Below are 16,492 nucleotides of genomic sequence, written 5' to 3' on the forward strand. Positions count from 1 at the left end.
AGACTTTTCTCCAAATAATGAAATCTTTGCAATTTCAAAGCTTAAATGCAAAACTTTTGTATTAAATATGCTTTAGGATCATTTTCTTTGAAGACTTGCAAATTAAACTTTACAGCAATGGTACTGTGAACAGGATTGCAGCATAGGTTCATTTTTGCAGTAAATTGAAAGCACATTTAAACTGAATAGTTAAAAGTTTAATATTCTATCACTGATTTTAATACTATGAATTTAATGTTAACATTATGTTTTGACTTTCATTTTAGAATTTTCTCAAACATTGGTTTTCGTTGTCATGTGAAAAAGTGATCATCTTAAGGAATCTGAAATTAATTTGATAAATGTAAACTTATCAATAGAAGCAACTAAAAAAATCAAGCTTTCTGTATGAAGCTAATTAGAGATATTTTGGAGCACTATGTTAATAATTGGTATATTTCAAAACATATTTTTACTAAGTAAGATACAGTACAAAGTCTTTAATCCGGACTCGTCAGGACTTCGGCGATTCCAGATTAGGGTTTTTTCCGAATTATAGATCATCAATTTAAATCTGGTAAGATGGCATGCAGAAATTATAAAATTACAAATATGAAACCGTAATTTATGAAATAAAGAGCAATTATGATCTAAAGGGTATCAAAATTTACCAAAAAAAAAGCCTAATATTTATTTGTTTACTTTCTTAAACATTTATTTCAATGTAAGTTGTTTAAGTTGCTTCATTTTTTGTGTTAATACTTTCTCTTTAATTCCATAAACAGACATAATTTCTTGTTCAGTTCTACTGTTCAAGTCCTGTAATTGCTGTGTCGAGAATACCGACTAACTTGTCAATTGAAATTTTTTCGTTTTCAATAACCTCTCTGTTACTTTGTTGACTATCGGAAACGGTACGTCGAAACATGCTTTCGCTTTGTAGATCCTTTGGCAGCTGCAGAATCGGAAACTCTTTTTGACATAATCGAAAGTTCAAGCTTACTTTTTATAAAATTGCTCTAACAGTCTTCAAAAAATAATAAGCCGGATCCAATTAGAAGATTAAGGAACAACGCAATCTGCAACATTAACTGAAATAGACAATTAGATAATTGTAGCCTAGCTTGCTGAACACTGGTAGTTCGGTCCGAGGTTCAAATCCCGCGAACGGGCTGGCTGCGTGGGCGTTTTCGTGGTTTTCCCCATGTGTAACGTGTATACGAGCCAGTTTCCGTTAGAAAATCCTCCACGAAGGCATCCCTCCCCTTAGGCAGATAGCCCTAGTGTGCTTTGCCATAATTAAAGACACCACACACACCTGTAGCCTAGCTTATACAGTCCATTATACATTAAATGTGCATGCGTAGAAAGTTTGTAGCTTTAAGGTCTGGATTATAGATCATTCCGGATTAAAGACTTTGTACTGTATTTTGTATTCTGAATTTATTTCTAAAATTAAAAAACCAATACTGACCAACCAAGCACTTGGTTTTTCTCTATATCACATATAAAAGAAAACCAAAGTCATTTCATCAGTGACAAAAAATGGCGTGCATTTTCTTTGTGAGTGCTCTCACATGTGTCTGAAAATGTCATGTTCCAGTTCTTCAATGAACATCGAGCGCCACTACGTATCATTTAGTATATATTAGCCAATGACCACAAAGCAAGATCGAGGTTGTGATTTCTTTCATCTTACCATTGAGTGGTGCGAGCGCATATGTTTTCGAGAAATAGTTTTAAGAAATTATGATCTTTTGTTTAGTTGTCTGCACAAAAGGTAAAATACTCATGTAGTTTTCAAAAATTGTTCACGGATGATTTTCTTCTATAATTTCCTCAAGAAAATGTAATACATTTGCGTTGTGTACCGTTTGTCATTGCGATTTTTCGATTTTGAACGATGGAAGAACCGATGTTCTCAAATATGTGCGTACTCGAAAACATGAGTCCTATTGAAAAAAAACAATTTTTTCTTTGGAAACAAAGGACCAAAAAGTTAACCTTTTAACTGTCATGCCCAAGATAATCTCGGGCACAGCACTGGTTTTCGAAAATGTCACGCCCGAGTATTACTCGAGGTAATTTTTTTTTTCTTTTTTTTTTCTTTTTTTCTTTTTTTTTCTTTTTGAGTGCATCGTATTGTTATACCCGAATATATATCGGGAAACGTTTATTTCGGCTTCATCTCTTTGTCAAACCCGACTGTATCTCTGGAAAAGTTAATGTGCGCTCAGATCAATAGATGACAGCACTTTACTGAAGATCTCAAAGGTTAGAGGTTATAAGTTCTTTGGTTCAAAGTGCATGGGATCTTTTTGTTGTAAAATGGCGTCCAGTTCTTTGAAACGTTATATAGATGATTTAGATTCTTCAACCGAAGATGAAGGATGTGTGTTTGATGAGCAGTATTCATGATACTTCCATGGTCAGCCTCAAAAATAAAAAAATGGAGATATACTCAAGGCGAAGATTGTTTCTAATTGCAGTCTAACTATGGGTGGTGTAGATCGCTGTGATTAGGAAATATCCTTTCATCCAACAATCTGTTAAACGTCAGAAAAAAATATTATAAAAAGATATTTTTACATTTACTAGACAAGGTACTTTGAAACTCATATTTGCTCTATAAAAATGTAGTTGAGAAACATATTACATTTCTAGAATTTCGAATCCAAGTTGTAGAAGAGCTTTTACATAAATATGATGATGCAGCTTCTGGACAAAAGAATGTTGGCAGACCACCTACAATAGATCACCCTGCCCGTCTTACTGAACGACATTTCATATCCCTACTCCTGCGAAACGTGCGCCTACAAGACAGTGCAAAGTGTGTTGTTCGAAAAAGGATAAAAATGAGGAAAAGATAAGGAAGGAATCATGATTCTGGTGTAGTGATTGTGGAGTTGGTTTGTGCTTGGAAAAGTGTTTCCAGTTGTACCACACAAGACTGAATTACTGAACTACTAATAGGTATTCACTTATATTTATTTCTTTTTTAGAAAATAATAATTTTTTTTCATTTTTAGAAAATAATGCTCCGCTAGAAGCGAACTTTACAACTGCCATGTTGAGTGGCAGCCGCCTCAAGCAAATATGCAGTGGCTACAAAACTTTAAAAATTTTACCCATGTACTTCAAAATATCAATTTTTAACTACTTAAGAATATTTTATTTTGTACTAAACATTTGATCTTTGCAATAAAAAAATTTGACAATTTGTGTACCCAAATCATCAAAATAACTTGACAGTTAAAGGGTTAATGCAGAATGCCTGTTTTCTGCTTTTTTACTGAAGCTCAATCTGCCACTGAATGCATTGGATCATGCTACAGTTTTATTTAGAAAAATGTGTCCTGAGGGTGAAAGATCAAAATGGCTACAATTGTTAAAGAAATGGATATGAAAAATAAATCTTCAGTTACTGATTGCATTAAAAACAGTTCCATTCTGGCTCTATGGATGAAAGCAATTATACCAATTCAAAACTGTATCCAATTGTTGCTTTTTTTTTTTTTTTTTTTTTTAAATCCAGTGTCTTCAGAAGTTAAGTATGGTTTACTTTCTGTGCCAATTGCATTCGACAAGCTTTTAATATGTGACAGCTAATTATAAAAACTTTAAATGAAAATGTAATTCCTCTGGATAATTGCTTAGCACTTGGTGCTGATAATGCACCAGCAATGGTAGGTTTAAGACTAGTGTTGCAGGCATCTTAAAAAAGGAAAATTCAGATTTGCAAATAATGAGATTGCATCCTGTCATCTCTTAAATTTAGTGGCTGGAAAAGGGGCAGCTTCTTTACAAAAAGTATGGATGAACACACTGTTGATATATATCATTATCTTGAAAGTAGTTCTAAAAGGAAAGAAAAATAGAAACAATTCCAGTTTCTGCATAATACTGAAAAAGAAAAAATTTCAAACATGTATGTATACTCTGGATTTAAAGGAATATTTAGCTAGAATCCTCGATAATGGAACCCACTTCTTACATTTTTTAAGGAAGAAGTAAATGCTTCGGGAGTCAAGCTTAAGAGCTGTATTGAGAGTTATAAAATACCTAAAGCATACGGATGTATAGTTACTACTTCTACTGTTAAAAATAGGTTTCAGAAAAGTTAAGTAATTTCTGCAGCAATGACCAATTTAATTGGCAACTCTCAATATATAAGCATAAATCTGAAAAAAATTGCTCTAAAAATAAAAAAAGCAAGGGAAACATTTTACGATTACTGTAAATTTATTTTGTGAAGAACGAATATTTATGTTTTTGTCGTTGGACCTTAACAAAGCTTTTTTGTGCGTTTGTTTCATTTTTCCATCATTCAATGTTTTAACACAGTTCTACAAAGCAGAATTCCATTGATTTATGTTTGCAATCTGTGATTTATGATCTTAAGACATTTTATCAAAGTTTGTAAAATCAATCTTTATTATATATTCTAATTCTATATGCATTGTGATTTATGATGAAATAGGAAATCAGAAAGAAGATGGAGATTTGTTAATAGGGGCTGCAAGTAACAAAGTAGTGGACAAATTTTGAGAGGAAGATAAAAATAATTTTTTATTTCCACATTAGGAGTTACTTCTGATGAGTATATGATTACATAATACATAAATTTCCAATCAACTATGATGGGATTTTATATGCTAAAGTTGCAGATGTTTCTGCTCTTGCAAATACATCTTTTTCTGATATAAGATATTTTTTGAATAGATTTCCAGCTTTTACTTTACAGGACTAAATTTAGATCTAATATTAGTAATGACACATTAGAAGAACTTTTGTCAGCAAACGTAAGTCTACATGGCAGTTGCTTTGAACAAAATTATGAAATTTCGTAATGAAAGCAAAATCTACTATTCATGGCATTTGTATGAAAACTGATTAAAATATTATTTTTTACTTCATTTAGTAATGAAATATGATGATTACTGATGTTGCAGCTGATAAATTTCAGTTGCAATTTTGCAGTTTACAATTAGAAAACTTGGATAAAGTTATAAAACCAGCTAGGATTGACACCCATTGGAGATTAATTGGAAAACTAAGAGGTGCTGATGGAATTTTAAAGTATAGTGAAGTGTCTAGAATAATGTTGGTCATAATGTCAATTCCTCATAGTAATATAGAGTGTGAGAGGATTTTCAATGTTGTAGCTAAAACAAGGATTAAATTTAGATCTCAAATTAGGAATGACACATTAGAAAAACTTTTATTAGCAAAAGAAAGTGGCACTTGCTTTCAACAAAATTATAAAGTTTCATAATGAAAGCAAAATCACCCACTATTCATAGCGTTTGTACACAAACTGATTAAAGTGGGTGGTTTTTTTTTTTTGTTTAAATTTTTTTTTATTCAAATAATAATATTTTTTGACATGTAAGTATGTTTGTACTGTTTCCATTTAAGAATTAGTAAGAATTATTAGCTATTTGAAGTTAATTATTTAAAAATATATAGTTTATCATTTGAAAAATCTTTTTGTCATTGAGAAAAATCTCCTGGGAAAAAAAAAAAAAAGTCCTAATTTTTTTAGTGTTATAGGTTGGCAAATGCATCTCTTTGTGGATTTCAAGAATGCCTATGATAGCATAAATAGAAAATTACTCATTGAAGCTCTGCAAGAATTTAATATTCCTGACAAGCTTGTAAGACTCACTGCTCTTAAGCTGAGTAAAATCAGGCAGAGAATTAAAATCCAGGGTGATTTTTCAGAGGCAATGGAAATTATAAATGTGGTTAAGCAGGGTGACGTGCTGGCATGCCTACTCTTCAGCATAGCAAGAGAAAAAAATTATTTGGGCCTAAAAAATCAATGCTAGTGGAAACATATTCTTTAGCTTGTATGATGAAGACAAACCATTTCCTATAAATCTGTGGAAATCTTTGCATTTGCTGATGATATAGACATCATTGCAAGAACACCTTTTGATCTGAAAGGGGCATTTCTGGCCGTGGAAAGGAGAGGCAGGTAAATGCACCTTACTATAAACCAGGAAAAAACTAAATACATCTAATGCACAAGGGTAACAGACTCTGCTGCTCACCTGCAATTAGGTACTTATAAATTTGAGAAAGTTGTCAGCTTTATGTAGGGCTCTGAGATTAACATGAATAACAGCATCACACCTGAAGTACAGAGGAGAATTAAAGCTGCCAATAGATGCTTTTATGGATTAAAGAAATATTTAAAATCAAATTTAATTAAAAGAAAAACAAAGCTATTAATTTATAAATGTCTAATCAGACCTATGCTCACATATTCTTCAGAAACCTGGATAATGACACAAAAAGATGAAAATGCCCTTGGTATCTTTGTGCGGCAGATACTAAGAGCTATTTTTGGAGGAATACAAGTTGATGGTGCTTGGCACAGACACTCAAATTTAGAACTTTATCGTATCTACAAAGAGCCCGACATTGTGAAATGCATATAAATCCAAATAATTAAATGGGCTGGCCACATTATTAGAAAGAACAGCGAGCGCACAATGCAGAAAATATTCCTGGCCAAGCCCACTGGAACAAGAACTAGGGGCTGACCCAACCTTAGATGGGTCGATTGCCAGGAAGGAGACCTCATCACTTTAAGAGTGATTAACTAGAAGACCATGGCCAAGAAAAGAGAGGCCTGGAAGGAAATTCTTGAGAAGGCCAGGGCCTACCCCGAGCTGCCGTGCCCCTGAGAAAGGAAAGTTGAGAAAAATGTGTGTTTGTATAATGAGGTAATAAAATTGTGGGACTATAATAATATGATTGATAAATAAACAGATATTCTTTCATTTGTATCTTAATTCAGTATTTTTGATTTAACAACCTTTCTATGTGTAGATTCTTTCCTTTTCCTCCCCCCAAATGAATGTTTTACTCCAAACCCAGAAAGCTAAGGTGAAGGAGCCATATTAAATGCTGAAAACATAATTTAATACACAAATAATTGTTTTTTTATAATAGCATAATATTTAATGCTGCATGATATGCATTCAAAATTTTATGTAATATTTTGTGTATTGAAGTAACTCACTTATAAAATGAATACATGCTGTAGTGGATTCTAACAAGAGCCTTGATGCACCTCTGCTAGAATTGTCATTTGTATCAAGAATGAACTTGTGTTGGAACCAAACTCTAGTTATTTTCCAATTTAAATCTAGTACTGTATTTACAGTTCAATTTTGCATTACATGCTATTTATATTCCCAAAAATATCTGAACAAATTATTAAATCTGCATTTGCTTAGTGGCATTTCTGAGATCATTTATTGAAAATTATTACTACTTTGCTACTAAAATACTGGTAGCATTCATTTTGAAATCTTTGGCTTTAAATATTATTATTGTTTTTTGTTATTTGCATCTCATCATCTGCAATTTAAATGGCCTTCAGTCATTAATAAAAAGTTATATGTATATAATAAATAAATTTTTATAATATATGTGTGTAATAATAAATTGGTCTGTGGAGAGAATTTAGTAGAACCATTCACTGATATTCAAAGTTGGAGGCTGCAGTGTTGTACATAACTGGAAATGGGGAACATTCACAACTCAGTTGGTAATCTAAACATATTCATATTACTTGTTGATTACTCTATTCAGGCACATCACAATGGGGACAATCTGCAGCCCACAATTTTAATTATGATCCATTAAATTTTTAATAATGAGTAGATAGAGAGGTTTATATAGAGCCAAGCAAGAGACATCAATTGCCATTTAAGTGTCTTTCAAATTTTATGTTTTTCACACACACACAGATATATATATATATTTATATATAGAGAGTGTGTTTCATAACAGTCAGGCTAAACACTAAAAGTACATTCTGCTGGCAAAAATAGTTTTAAAAAAAAGTCTTATGAACATAATACTTTATATATTAAGGTTGTCTTGTTACACTAAGCCTGCATGCACTCACTTGTCATTGTTATTGAATATCCCATAATTCATAAAGTATTGTGTTGTACACACACACATTCAAGTTTGCATTACAAACACAATTTATTCTAGGATAGCATTCATAATGTGGGATCTTGTTTCCCATAGTTTATTATAAGAATAATTTTAATCTGTTAAAACCTACAGCTAAACATTATAAAATGTTCCAAAAAGTATTAACATCATCAATGTGACAAATAATGTGTGTTCACAATTAAAAGAGGTACCTATTCTCGATGAAAAACCCCCAGCCCTTCCTGCTAGCTCAACATGGGCTAAGTGAAAGGACTTGAAGAAGCTTTTTTGGTTTTCAGCCCTGTTGGGTATATCTATTTCTCATTTTGCAACCAAAGAAAATTGAGAGTTGTGTAAAAGATACCATTGGGGTAAGGTGCATCTTGCATCCAGGAAGCTTTGTCTTTCTCTTGTGTACAAAAAGTAATGCAATTATGTTGTTTTTTAATGCTAACTCAAACCTTGTTAAACCTAGAATTCACTTATTAAGTTTTAAAACAAAAATAAAAAGACAACCAGTCTCAATGCCTTCTGTCCCAGGAGTTTGGCAACATTAAATCAGCATTGAAAAGCTTGGAATTTGCATATTTAATAGTAGTTGTGCTCACAGTTTTTCAATTTAATCTGAATTTACTGAAAGTGGAGAATTGAACTGTCTTTGGGTTTTTTTAGTCCAAAAGGGACATTAGTCCCAAATAGGATATCAGTCTTGAAACTGCATTTTGCATTAAAGCACTTAAATATGTTGTATTGCTTTTCAAATTGTTGCTGCCAAATATTATTACCCTTTATTATATTTAAAGAAATTAATGAACAATCTGTGTGAATATATCTATGTTTCTCTCATTGTGAAAAAGCAATGGCACATAGAGCCAGCCAACCAGTTTTGAATAATGTAGTCCTCTATTCAAACATAAGCAACTAGAAGCCCAAATTTTGAATTTGTTTTATTATCTATTTCATATTTTGTAAATCTTTAACATTTTAAATTTTTAATTAATAAACTGGATGATTTCAAACCTAATAGTGGTAATACTGTACAGAATAAAACATTTTTATCTCCAGTGTGCGAGACTGTCTATCAGAAATTCTAAAGATATGCTGTTTTTAAGTATTATGTGATTTTGCTGTTGTATTGAATTTTATGTGGTGTAAACTCCAAGAACATGATATTTAATAAAGTAAACACACAAAACATTAATAATATAAAGACCAAAAAAAATTTTTTTTTAAAGCGATCTTAGTAGAGAACTAAACATTAGTATGATAAACTGAGAAAAAGACTGGGAGGGGGAACAGAAAACTGAATGCCGACACCTGACCCTGCATCGAGGATTCTAAATGTGTATTGCTATGCTGCTGTTAAAATTTTTGTAATTTTACCGTTGAATTACATGTGACATAAGTGCAAAGAAAATGATGCTTAATAAAGGGGCCGTTAGTTGAAGGGAGTGTAACAGCAGACTGGTGGATTGCAAGCACCGTTAAAATCTGAAACCTAGATTTTTCTACTTTTCGGGGAGGGGGCAGATCCTGGTAGTCCTTTTTTTTTTTTTTTTTTTTTTTTTTTTTTTTTTTTTTTTTTTTTTCAGGATGATCCTGAAATAGCATATGACACTGCCATTGTCATTAAAAGATCATCCATTCTCTTCATGACTCAGCTGCATTAGACAACTTCTGTGTGCATGGTTGTGGTGTGGAATTTTTCCTATTCATATGGTCTTTGCTACTTCCAGTGGGCATAGACAGTTTGTGATGTAATAACCTGATGGATATAATCAGTAATGATCTCTCTTTTGTACCATAGTAGCAAAAAAGAAATCACGGAAATTAATCAGGGTTCGTAGTGGTCCTTACAAGTGTTTATATGTCCTTATATTTGAAGATAAAAAATAAAAGCCCTTTATAGGTGCTTACTTTTTCTCTGAAGCACTTATTTTTTCGTTTTTAGTGCTTATTTTTTTGCTTTTAGTGCTTTTTTTTTTTTTTTTTAACAAACGCACATTTTGTCCTAAAAACTTTTCTTCCTTATATGGATCGTCAGATGGTGAATACTCCCAGAAATCGCTTTTCACCCCTTTCTCTGCATTAACATAACCTTTGGTGTGCGCAAGTACAGACAGGTGCACGTTGTTCTATTGGTCAAAGAATTGCAAAGCAGTAGAAAATCTGGTAAATTCTGTATTCTTTTGCTCCCCAATACTACACACGTTTGAATTTCTATCAAGATTTTAATCATTTACATTCTTGTTCCATGTGGTCAGTTCATATTCGCATTTATTATGATCGTATATGTATGAATATTTATAATATGTTTGCAGTAACTGCTGAAATATAGATAAACTTCAAAAATGGGTGTGTTTTAACACAGATTAGTTTTCTAAGAAATAGTATTCAGAATGGCATAAATAAAGTGAAAGTAATCAAATAGTCAAAATAGTGGAGGTTTCCCCCCCCAATGCATTAAATAGTACTCAAGTTGGGTGTTCTCCCCTTTCTCCACAAAATCTCGAATAATGAAACCGTTACAGTTCACAGCAAAGCAAGCAACAGACTTTTTTTTTTTTTTTGGTCACTTTACAACCTGGATTGAATAAGACTAAAAGTTCTGTGGTCTACCAGTCCAAGCAAAGAATGATTCTATTCCGGAAATTTAATGCAGTCTGTTCAAAATTAGAATGAAAAACACCTCATATTGGTAAATCTCTTTATTAATCAATATGAGTGTAGTATGGATATCACGCGGAGCGCAATGTGTCCTGCTCAATGATAAATATGTATGCCGCATGGGCGCATGACGGTCCGAATACCGGCAGCTGTTGATTCTGATTGCGTAACAGCACATGCAGAAGAATTAAGGCTCACGTATTGCACAATAATATTTGCCATATTTCGCAGAGTAAAAGAGCTTTACTGTGCTTGCTAAGCGGATTATTTTTCAGTTCCATTTGACTATTTTTTATATAATTCACATATTGAAATGTCAAAAGCATTATTTAGCTGAAAAATCTAAGAAACGGCTACAATCTACCCCCTTTCCTCTTTAACCAGTTATGCTCGACTATTCAGAATTTTCAGATATTCGGCAATTTCCGAGTATACTGGTTAGTTAAGCTTTTACTTTTAAAGAATGACTGCATGAAGCAACTTCCCGTCTTCTGATTTCAGAAAAGTTTCTTTTTTTCCTTATTTTTACTTAAATTACTTTGCTTGCAATATCTGTTAAGGGAAAACTTGTTATACATTGAAAATTTAGAAAATGTTCAGAATTTTGATTTAAGTTAAATTATTTAAATATTAATAAGATTAGAAAAATAAATTGTATTTATTTTTAGGTGTCAAGCTAATATAATAAATATGGCTTATTATTATTTATTTTCTCTATTTTAAACTGAAATTCCATCATTAAATCTTGTAATATAATTTAGTTCTGGATAGTTTTTTTTCCCTCTCATTGTAAACTAGTTCTGTAAATTGAACTGTTATTTAAAATTAAAAAAAAAATAATAATGTAATTGTTTTCCATGGTTGAGTAATTCTCATTCTCTCCTAATAAATACTGAATTTTTTTTTTTTTTTTTTTTTTTACTATTAACTATTTCAAGCTTAAATGCTTTATGGTGATTTGATTTTTAAAACACTACATCTTATACTAAATACAACTGTTTGTTTTTTTTATATTTTATGTAATTTCTCTGTAATTTTATTTTGGTTTCAAAATTTTAACTGTTATTTTGGGATACCTGTTTACCTAATTGTTTGTAGTCAAGTAAATCTGAAAATATATTTATATGCTATTATATTTAAATTTAGTATTTTAAATCTAAATCTGCCAATTTTAATTTTTTAATATTTACCAGGAAAGAATCCAGACCAAGACCTAAGTCTGCTTATGTGCCTATGAATAGTGAGCTATCTTCTTTAATATCCATGGCCAATAGTGCTGCAAACAAAAGAAATTCTCATATCTATTCTGGTAAGATTACATTTTGTCGATGAAAAGATTTTTTTTTTTAAAGTATTGTTACACATTTTGTATTTTGTTAGCTATATTTATTTAGAATCATAATTAAAATTGTTTTATTTCCCCGTGCAATGCAGCACGAAATGAGTTTTAAGAGAAAGCTATGCCGAAAAATTAAAAATATAAGAGCATGTTCATTTAACATTGTATAAATTTATCTTTTTTCTTTGAATAAATGTATTTGGCTACTATGTTAGATGTAACCGTAATTCTCCTCTATTGGTTTCTAGAAATTTCGAGAAGCAAAGACTAGAAATTAATTACTAGAACTCTCTTGCAACCAACTGAAGGCTTTAAAAAGCTAGAGAGGAACATCTCACATCAGTTGTTGTTGTTTAGCTAGCTTTTGTTATTTTCTTGCGAATTTGCAGTGAGGTCGTATTAGCTTTCTCTTTGCATTGTGTTGTATTTTAACGTTTTGAGTAGTTTAAAGTGTAGCTACTGATTATATTGCATGATATTGTGATTTTGTAGGAATATCTGTGAGGAAATTCCAGCATTTTGTTATATTCCTTACAATTAGAATAAATTTTATTAACCTTTTATCGGACTTGTGCATTCAATCTATTAAGAATCCGTGTGCAAGAGTATTATAAAATATATATGCTTCTTTGTTATGTAAATCAGTGTTTCTTAAACTTTTTTCAGTCGTGACCCCTTTTTATCATAGAGATTTTTTCGCGACCCCAGGACCCATAATATTTACAAAAATTTTGTGCAACCCCATAAGTATTGTGCGAATCCGACACATGCGTGAGTGAAACTGTCAATTTTTTCACTTGTACTGTAATATACAATTGCAGTTTTAGGTTATTAAGTTTAAATAAGTAACAGACGAAATGACAGCGTTACGTGCAAAGCAAGGAAAACGAACGTTAAAAAGAATACATTGAAACTTTTTTGTTTTTTACTTTGTCTGTATTGTCTTATCTTTATCTATTTTCAGATACATTGCGTAAAAATATTTGGTAATTGTAAAATTATTAATGCATTCATACTTTCTAATATCAAAACAAAGAAATCAGGAGGGTCGCCAAGAAACCCTGGTGTAAATCAAAATATAATGAGTAGAACATTAAAAATATGTCTGTCATGCTTACTGTAAATGAACAAAAAGTAAATGACTAAAAAATTAGCATAAACTACAGCAAAATATCTGTGATGCTTTTTAATTGTGCTCTTTTTTATAAAAATGTTAAATAAATGGAATATATTGGGAATTTTATTGCTAATAATCTTTCTCTGATATGTATTTAATTCTCAAGTACTACCAAAAGTTGCTCTATATCTCCTAGCGTTATTCTCGTTTCTATTTATCTGTGTTTATATATCCAACACAAAAATGGATGCTGATTAAAAAATTATAAGCATCGTATTAATGTGCAGTTTTTAGTGCATATGTATTATTATTTAATTCAAAATTTAATTAGAATATTAAACTTCCTCATTAGTTACCTGCCTGGTTTTTTGACTTGTTCTGTTTATTAATATTTAATAATTTATAATAACAAACTGCAACTTCCTATTCCTTGTATTGTAAGCCATATTGGAATAATTGCTTCTGCCAAGTGTGACTTAAAATAATGTTATTAAATACACCATATCTTTAAGCTTAAGATTAATGAAGAAAACTTTGACTCAAGTATTAGAAAATTGCTTTGTAGTTATTTTTAAAATATTAAATGAACAGAGAAAAGTTTTTTCCTGAAATATTTGAAATATCATGTTAAAAGAAGTATTATCAATTGAAACTGATATAAAATGCTTTCTTAAATATGAATGTCTTCAAATGTACCCATTATTTTAATATGTCTCTGGCCACATTCTAAGTTATGTAATTGCAAGCAGATAACATTATACTAGAAAATTTCACCTGAATTGACATTCTGTCATTGAAAATATTTACAGATGTATTTAATTTTCAGACTCAAATATTTTTACAGTTTCAGTTGTTTCTCTTGCACTGGTAATTTAAAAATAAATAGGGAAATGTTAAGTAGAAATCAAAGTTTTTATAAGTTTTAAGAATATATTTATATGCAAATTCAAATCATAAATATTTTATCAGGAGCTCTGTTTTGTTTGCTTACTTGTTTAGTTGATTTTGGCAAAGCATATTTGAATCTCCTGCCAAAAGGAAGGAATGCCTTTACAAAGACTTTCTAAAGAAACTGGTATTCACATTTCATTAAAAAAAATGCCCATGTGTATCTTATTAGATTTTAGGTGAACATTTGAAGTCATGTAAAAGATCACACATTAGCTGAGTTCCCCTTCATCCTGCTTTTTTGCAAGATTAAGCTAATAAAAGTTTAATAATAATAATAATAATCTTCAGCTAGGAATTTGCTTAATTTTTAGCTAAAAGTAACTAAACTTTTAGCTAAAAGTAACTAACTTTTAGCTAAAAGTAAAGTTTGTCATCAAAATTATTAATAGTACTGGTTTATTAATACTTTTAATGAAAATTTATTAATAATATTAATGATAAGGTGTATTAGGTGTATTATTGTCAAATTCAACATAAATTGTATATATATTTATCTGTTTAATTAAATTCTGTTAATTTTTAGGTAGGGAAATGCAAGAGTTTGATCTGGATTCTTTGAATAGTGCTAGTACTTCTGCATCATCTCATGACAGGCCCAAGAGCCCTAGTAATTGTTTCTCATCTCAGAGAAATGCAAATTTACAAGTTCCTGAAGGTAGTGGACCATCAAGCGATGGAGCGTCAGATACAGCTTCTAATGGTTCATCTGTGGCAGCTGCAGATTACACTGGACCTAAACTATTTGTGAAACCTACTGCTAAATCAAACAGGGGAATAATAATAAATGCCATAAACACTGTGCTAGCTGGAGCAGTGAATGCCGACACAAAAAAGAAAGTTTTAGAGGTATTTTTCTGTTTTTACTTTTCCCGTAAAAGTGTGTATTTTGCCCAGTTAGATCGTGATGCAAAGTAAACTTACTGTTAGTAAAAATTATGAAATTTCAAAATCTTTTGTAGTGTTAGTTTAAAATAGCATTACATTGCTAAAGCCTTTCTCATTAAATATGTTGTTGTTATAATTAGTTTTCAGTTGTATAGTTTTGTTAATTTAAAACTGATCTCATAAAAAATAATTTAAACTTATTTTGGGGGGAAAGAGGAGCTAAATTGTAAAGGTTTAGCACTTTTCAGTGTAATCATGTACTGTTAGAAACTCTGTTTCTTCATATGATGGACCCATTTGTGCAACATTTGCAACTAGGATGGATTAACATTGCCTCACTTTTATTTAAAAGTAAGATTGCTGTATAAGGAAAATACTACAAAAACTAAGTTGATGCTAAGAAAGGCGTTCCAAAATTATTTGAATTTCCTGAAAAAGAGGATTTTTTATTAATCTTTGAATATTAGATCTGTTATCCAAAGAAATTCACTGACATTTGCAATGATTTTGTTGAAAGGCTTTCAGAGAGAGGTAGCCAAATTTCTACATTAATTGTCTGAAATAAGTAGACTTCAGAACTCCTCACACACATATGTTTAGAAAATTTTCACTTAAAAATAAAGCTGTATCAATGATGATAGAACCATTTCATAAATTTCTCTGAAATCATTTATTATTTTGAAGAACCTGAAGGGGATAATACATGATCATATCTAAAATTTCAGACTTTTGCAAAACAATATTAAGTTATTGAAATGACAAAAATAATATCATGTGGCTTATAGTCAATGAAGAGGTCTTGAAATTCATTGAGTACCTGAAAAGTAAAATTCCAAGATGCCAGCTCAAGAAGATAAAAATTGACTTATAACAGTCGTACTTTGAAATGTAATAATCATAATGATTTAAGTTTTTTTAATTATTTTATATTTTTATCTTATTAATATTTAATATTTGGTTGGTAATTTTTTTAGGAAATTAATCGATCTGAGAGCAAGCATTTTCTAATTTTATTTCGTGATGCTGGTTGTCAATTCCGAGCTCTTTATACATATAACCCTGAGAGAGAAGAAGTGTGCAAGCTATATGGAATAGGACCAAAACATGTTACGGATAAAATGATGGATCGATTTTATAAGTAAGCATTAAAGTGTTGAATATTCATAAAAATTGATGTTTTAATTTTATCTTGGTTTACAGAATTATTTATTGAGCACCAAAAAAAGTGCTTTTATATTTTAAATACTTAAATGAATGGTTGTCTCTTTTTCCATTTTTTGTGTTATTGATAAAAGAAAATGCATAAGAATAATTAATTTTAAGTTAAATATTCATTATATTCATTTCTGATCTGGTATATATGTATCTGTGGATGTGTTGTCATTTAGACAGGAACATAAAAATACTCCTTTGGGGGAGGGCAAATATATCTGAGTAAATATTTGTATAAAGCATTGAAATGTGGTTATTGGCCTAAAATTACAGATTGTTGTAGAAAACCTCAAATCAATAGCTATGTTAATCTTAATAATGAAATTTATGTGTTTAAATGTTACTTATTATATCTGGCAGACTAAATAATGGAATTTGTG

At 30.7% G+C, this 16,492-nt stretch overlaps 1 protein-coding gene across 5 annotated transcripts in view; it reads left to right on the plus strand.

Annotated features, from left to right (window-relative positions):
* LOC118186934 (patronin-like) overlaps window positions 1–16,492 on the plus strand; it is a 275,820-nt gene that overhangs the window by 250,871 nt on the left and 8,457 nt on the right. For all 5 annotated transcript variants that reach the window (XM_085823647.1, XM_085823648.1, XM_085823644.1 and 2 more), the window contains 3 exons: window positions 11,802–11,917; window positions 14,539–14,861; window positions 15,875–16,038. In XM_085823647.1, coding sequence (XP_085679773.1) covers window positions 11,802–11,917; window positions 14,539–14,861; window positions 15,875–16,038 — 603 coding nt within the window. The remainder of the gene's footprint in view (window positions 1–11,801; window positions 11,918–14,538; window positions 14,862–15,874; window positions 16,039–16,492) is intronic.

The sequence above is a fragment of the Stegodyphus dumicola genome, chromosome 9, assembly GCF_044657685.1.
Source record: "Stegodyphus dumicola isolate Sdum_Otavi_A_Nest chromosome 9, ASM4465768v1".
In the NCBI taxonomy this organism is placed as follows: Eukaryota; Metazoa; Arthropoda; class Arachnida; order Araneae; family Eresidae; genus Stegodyphus; species Stegodyphus dumicola.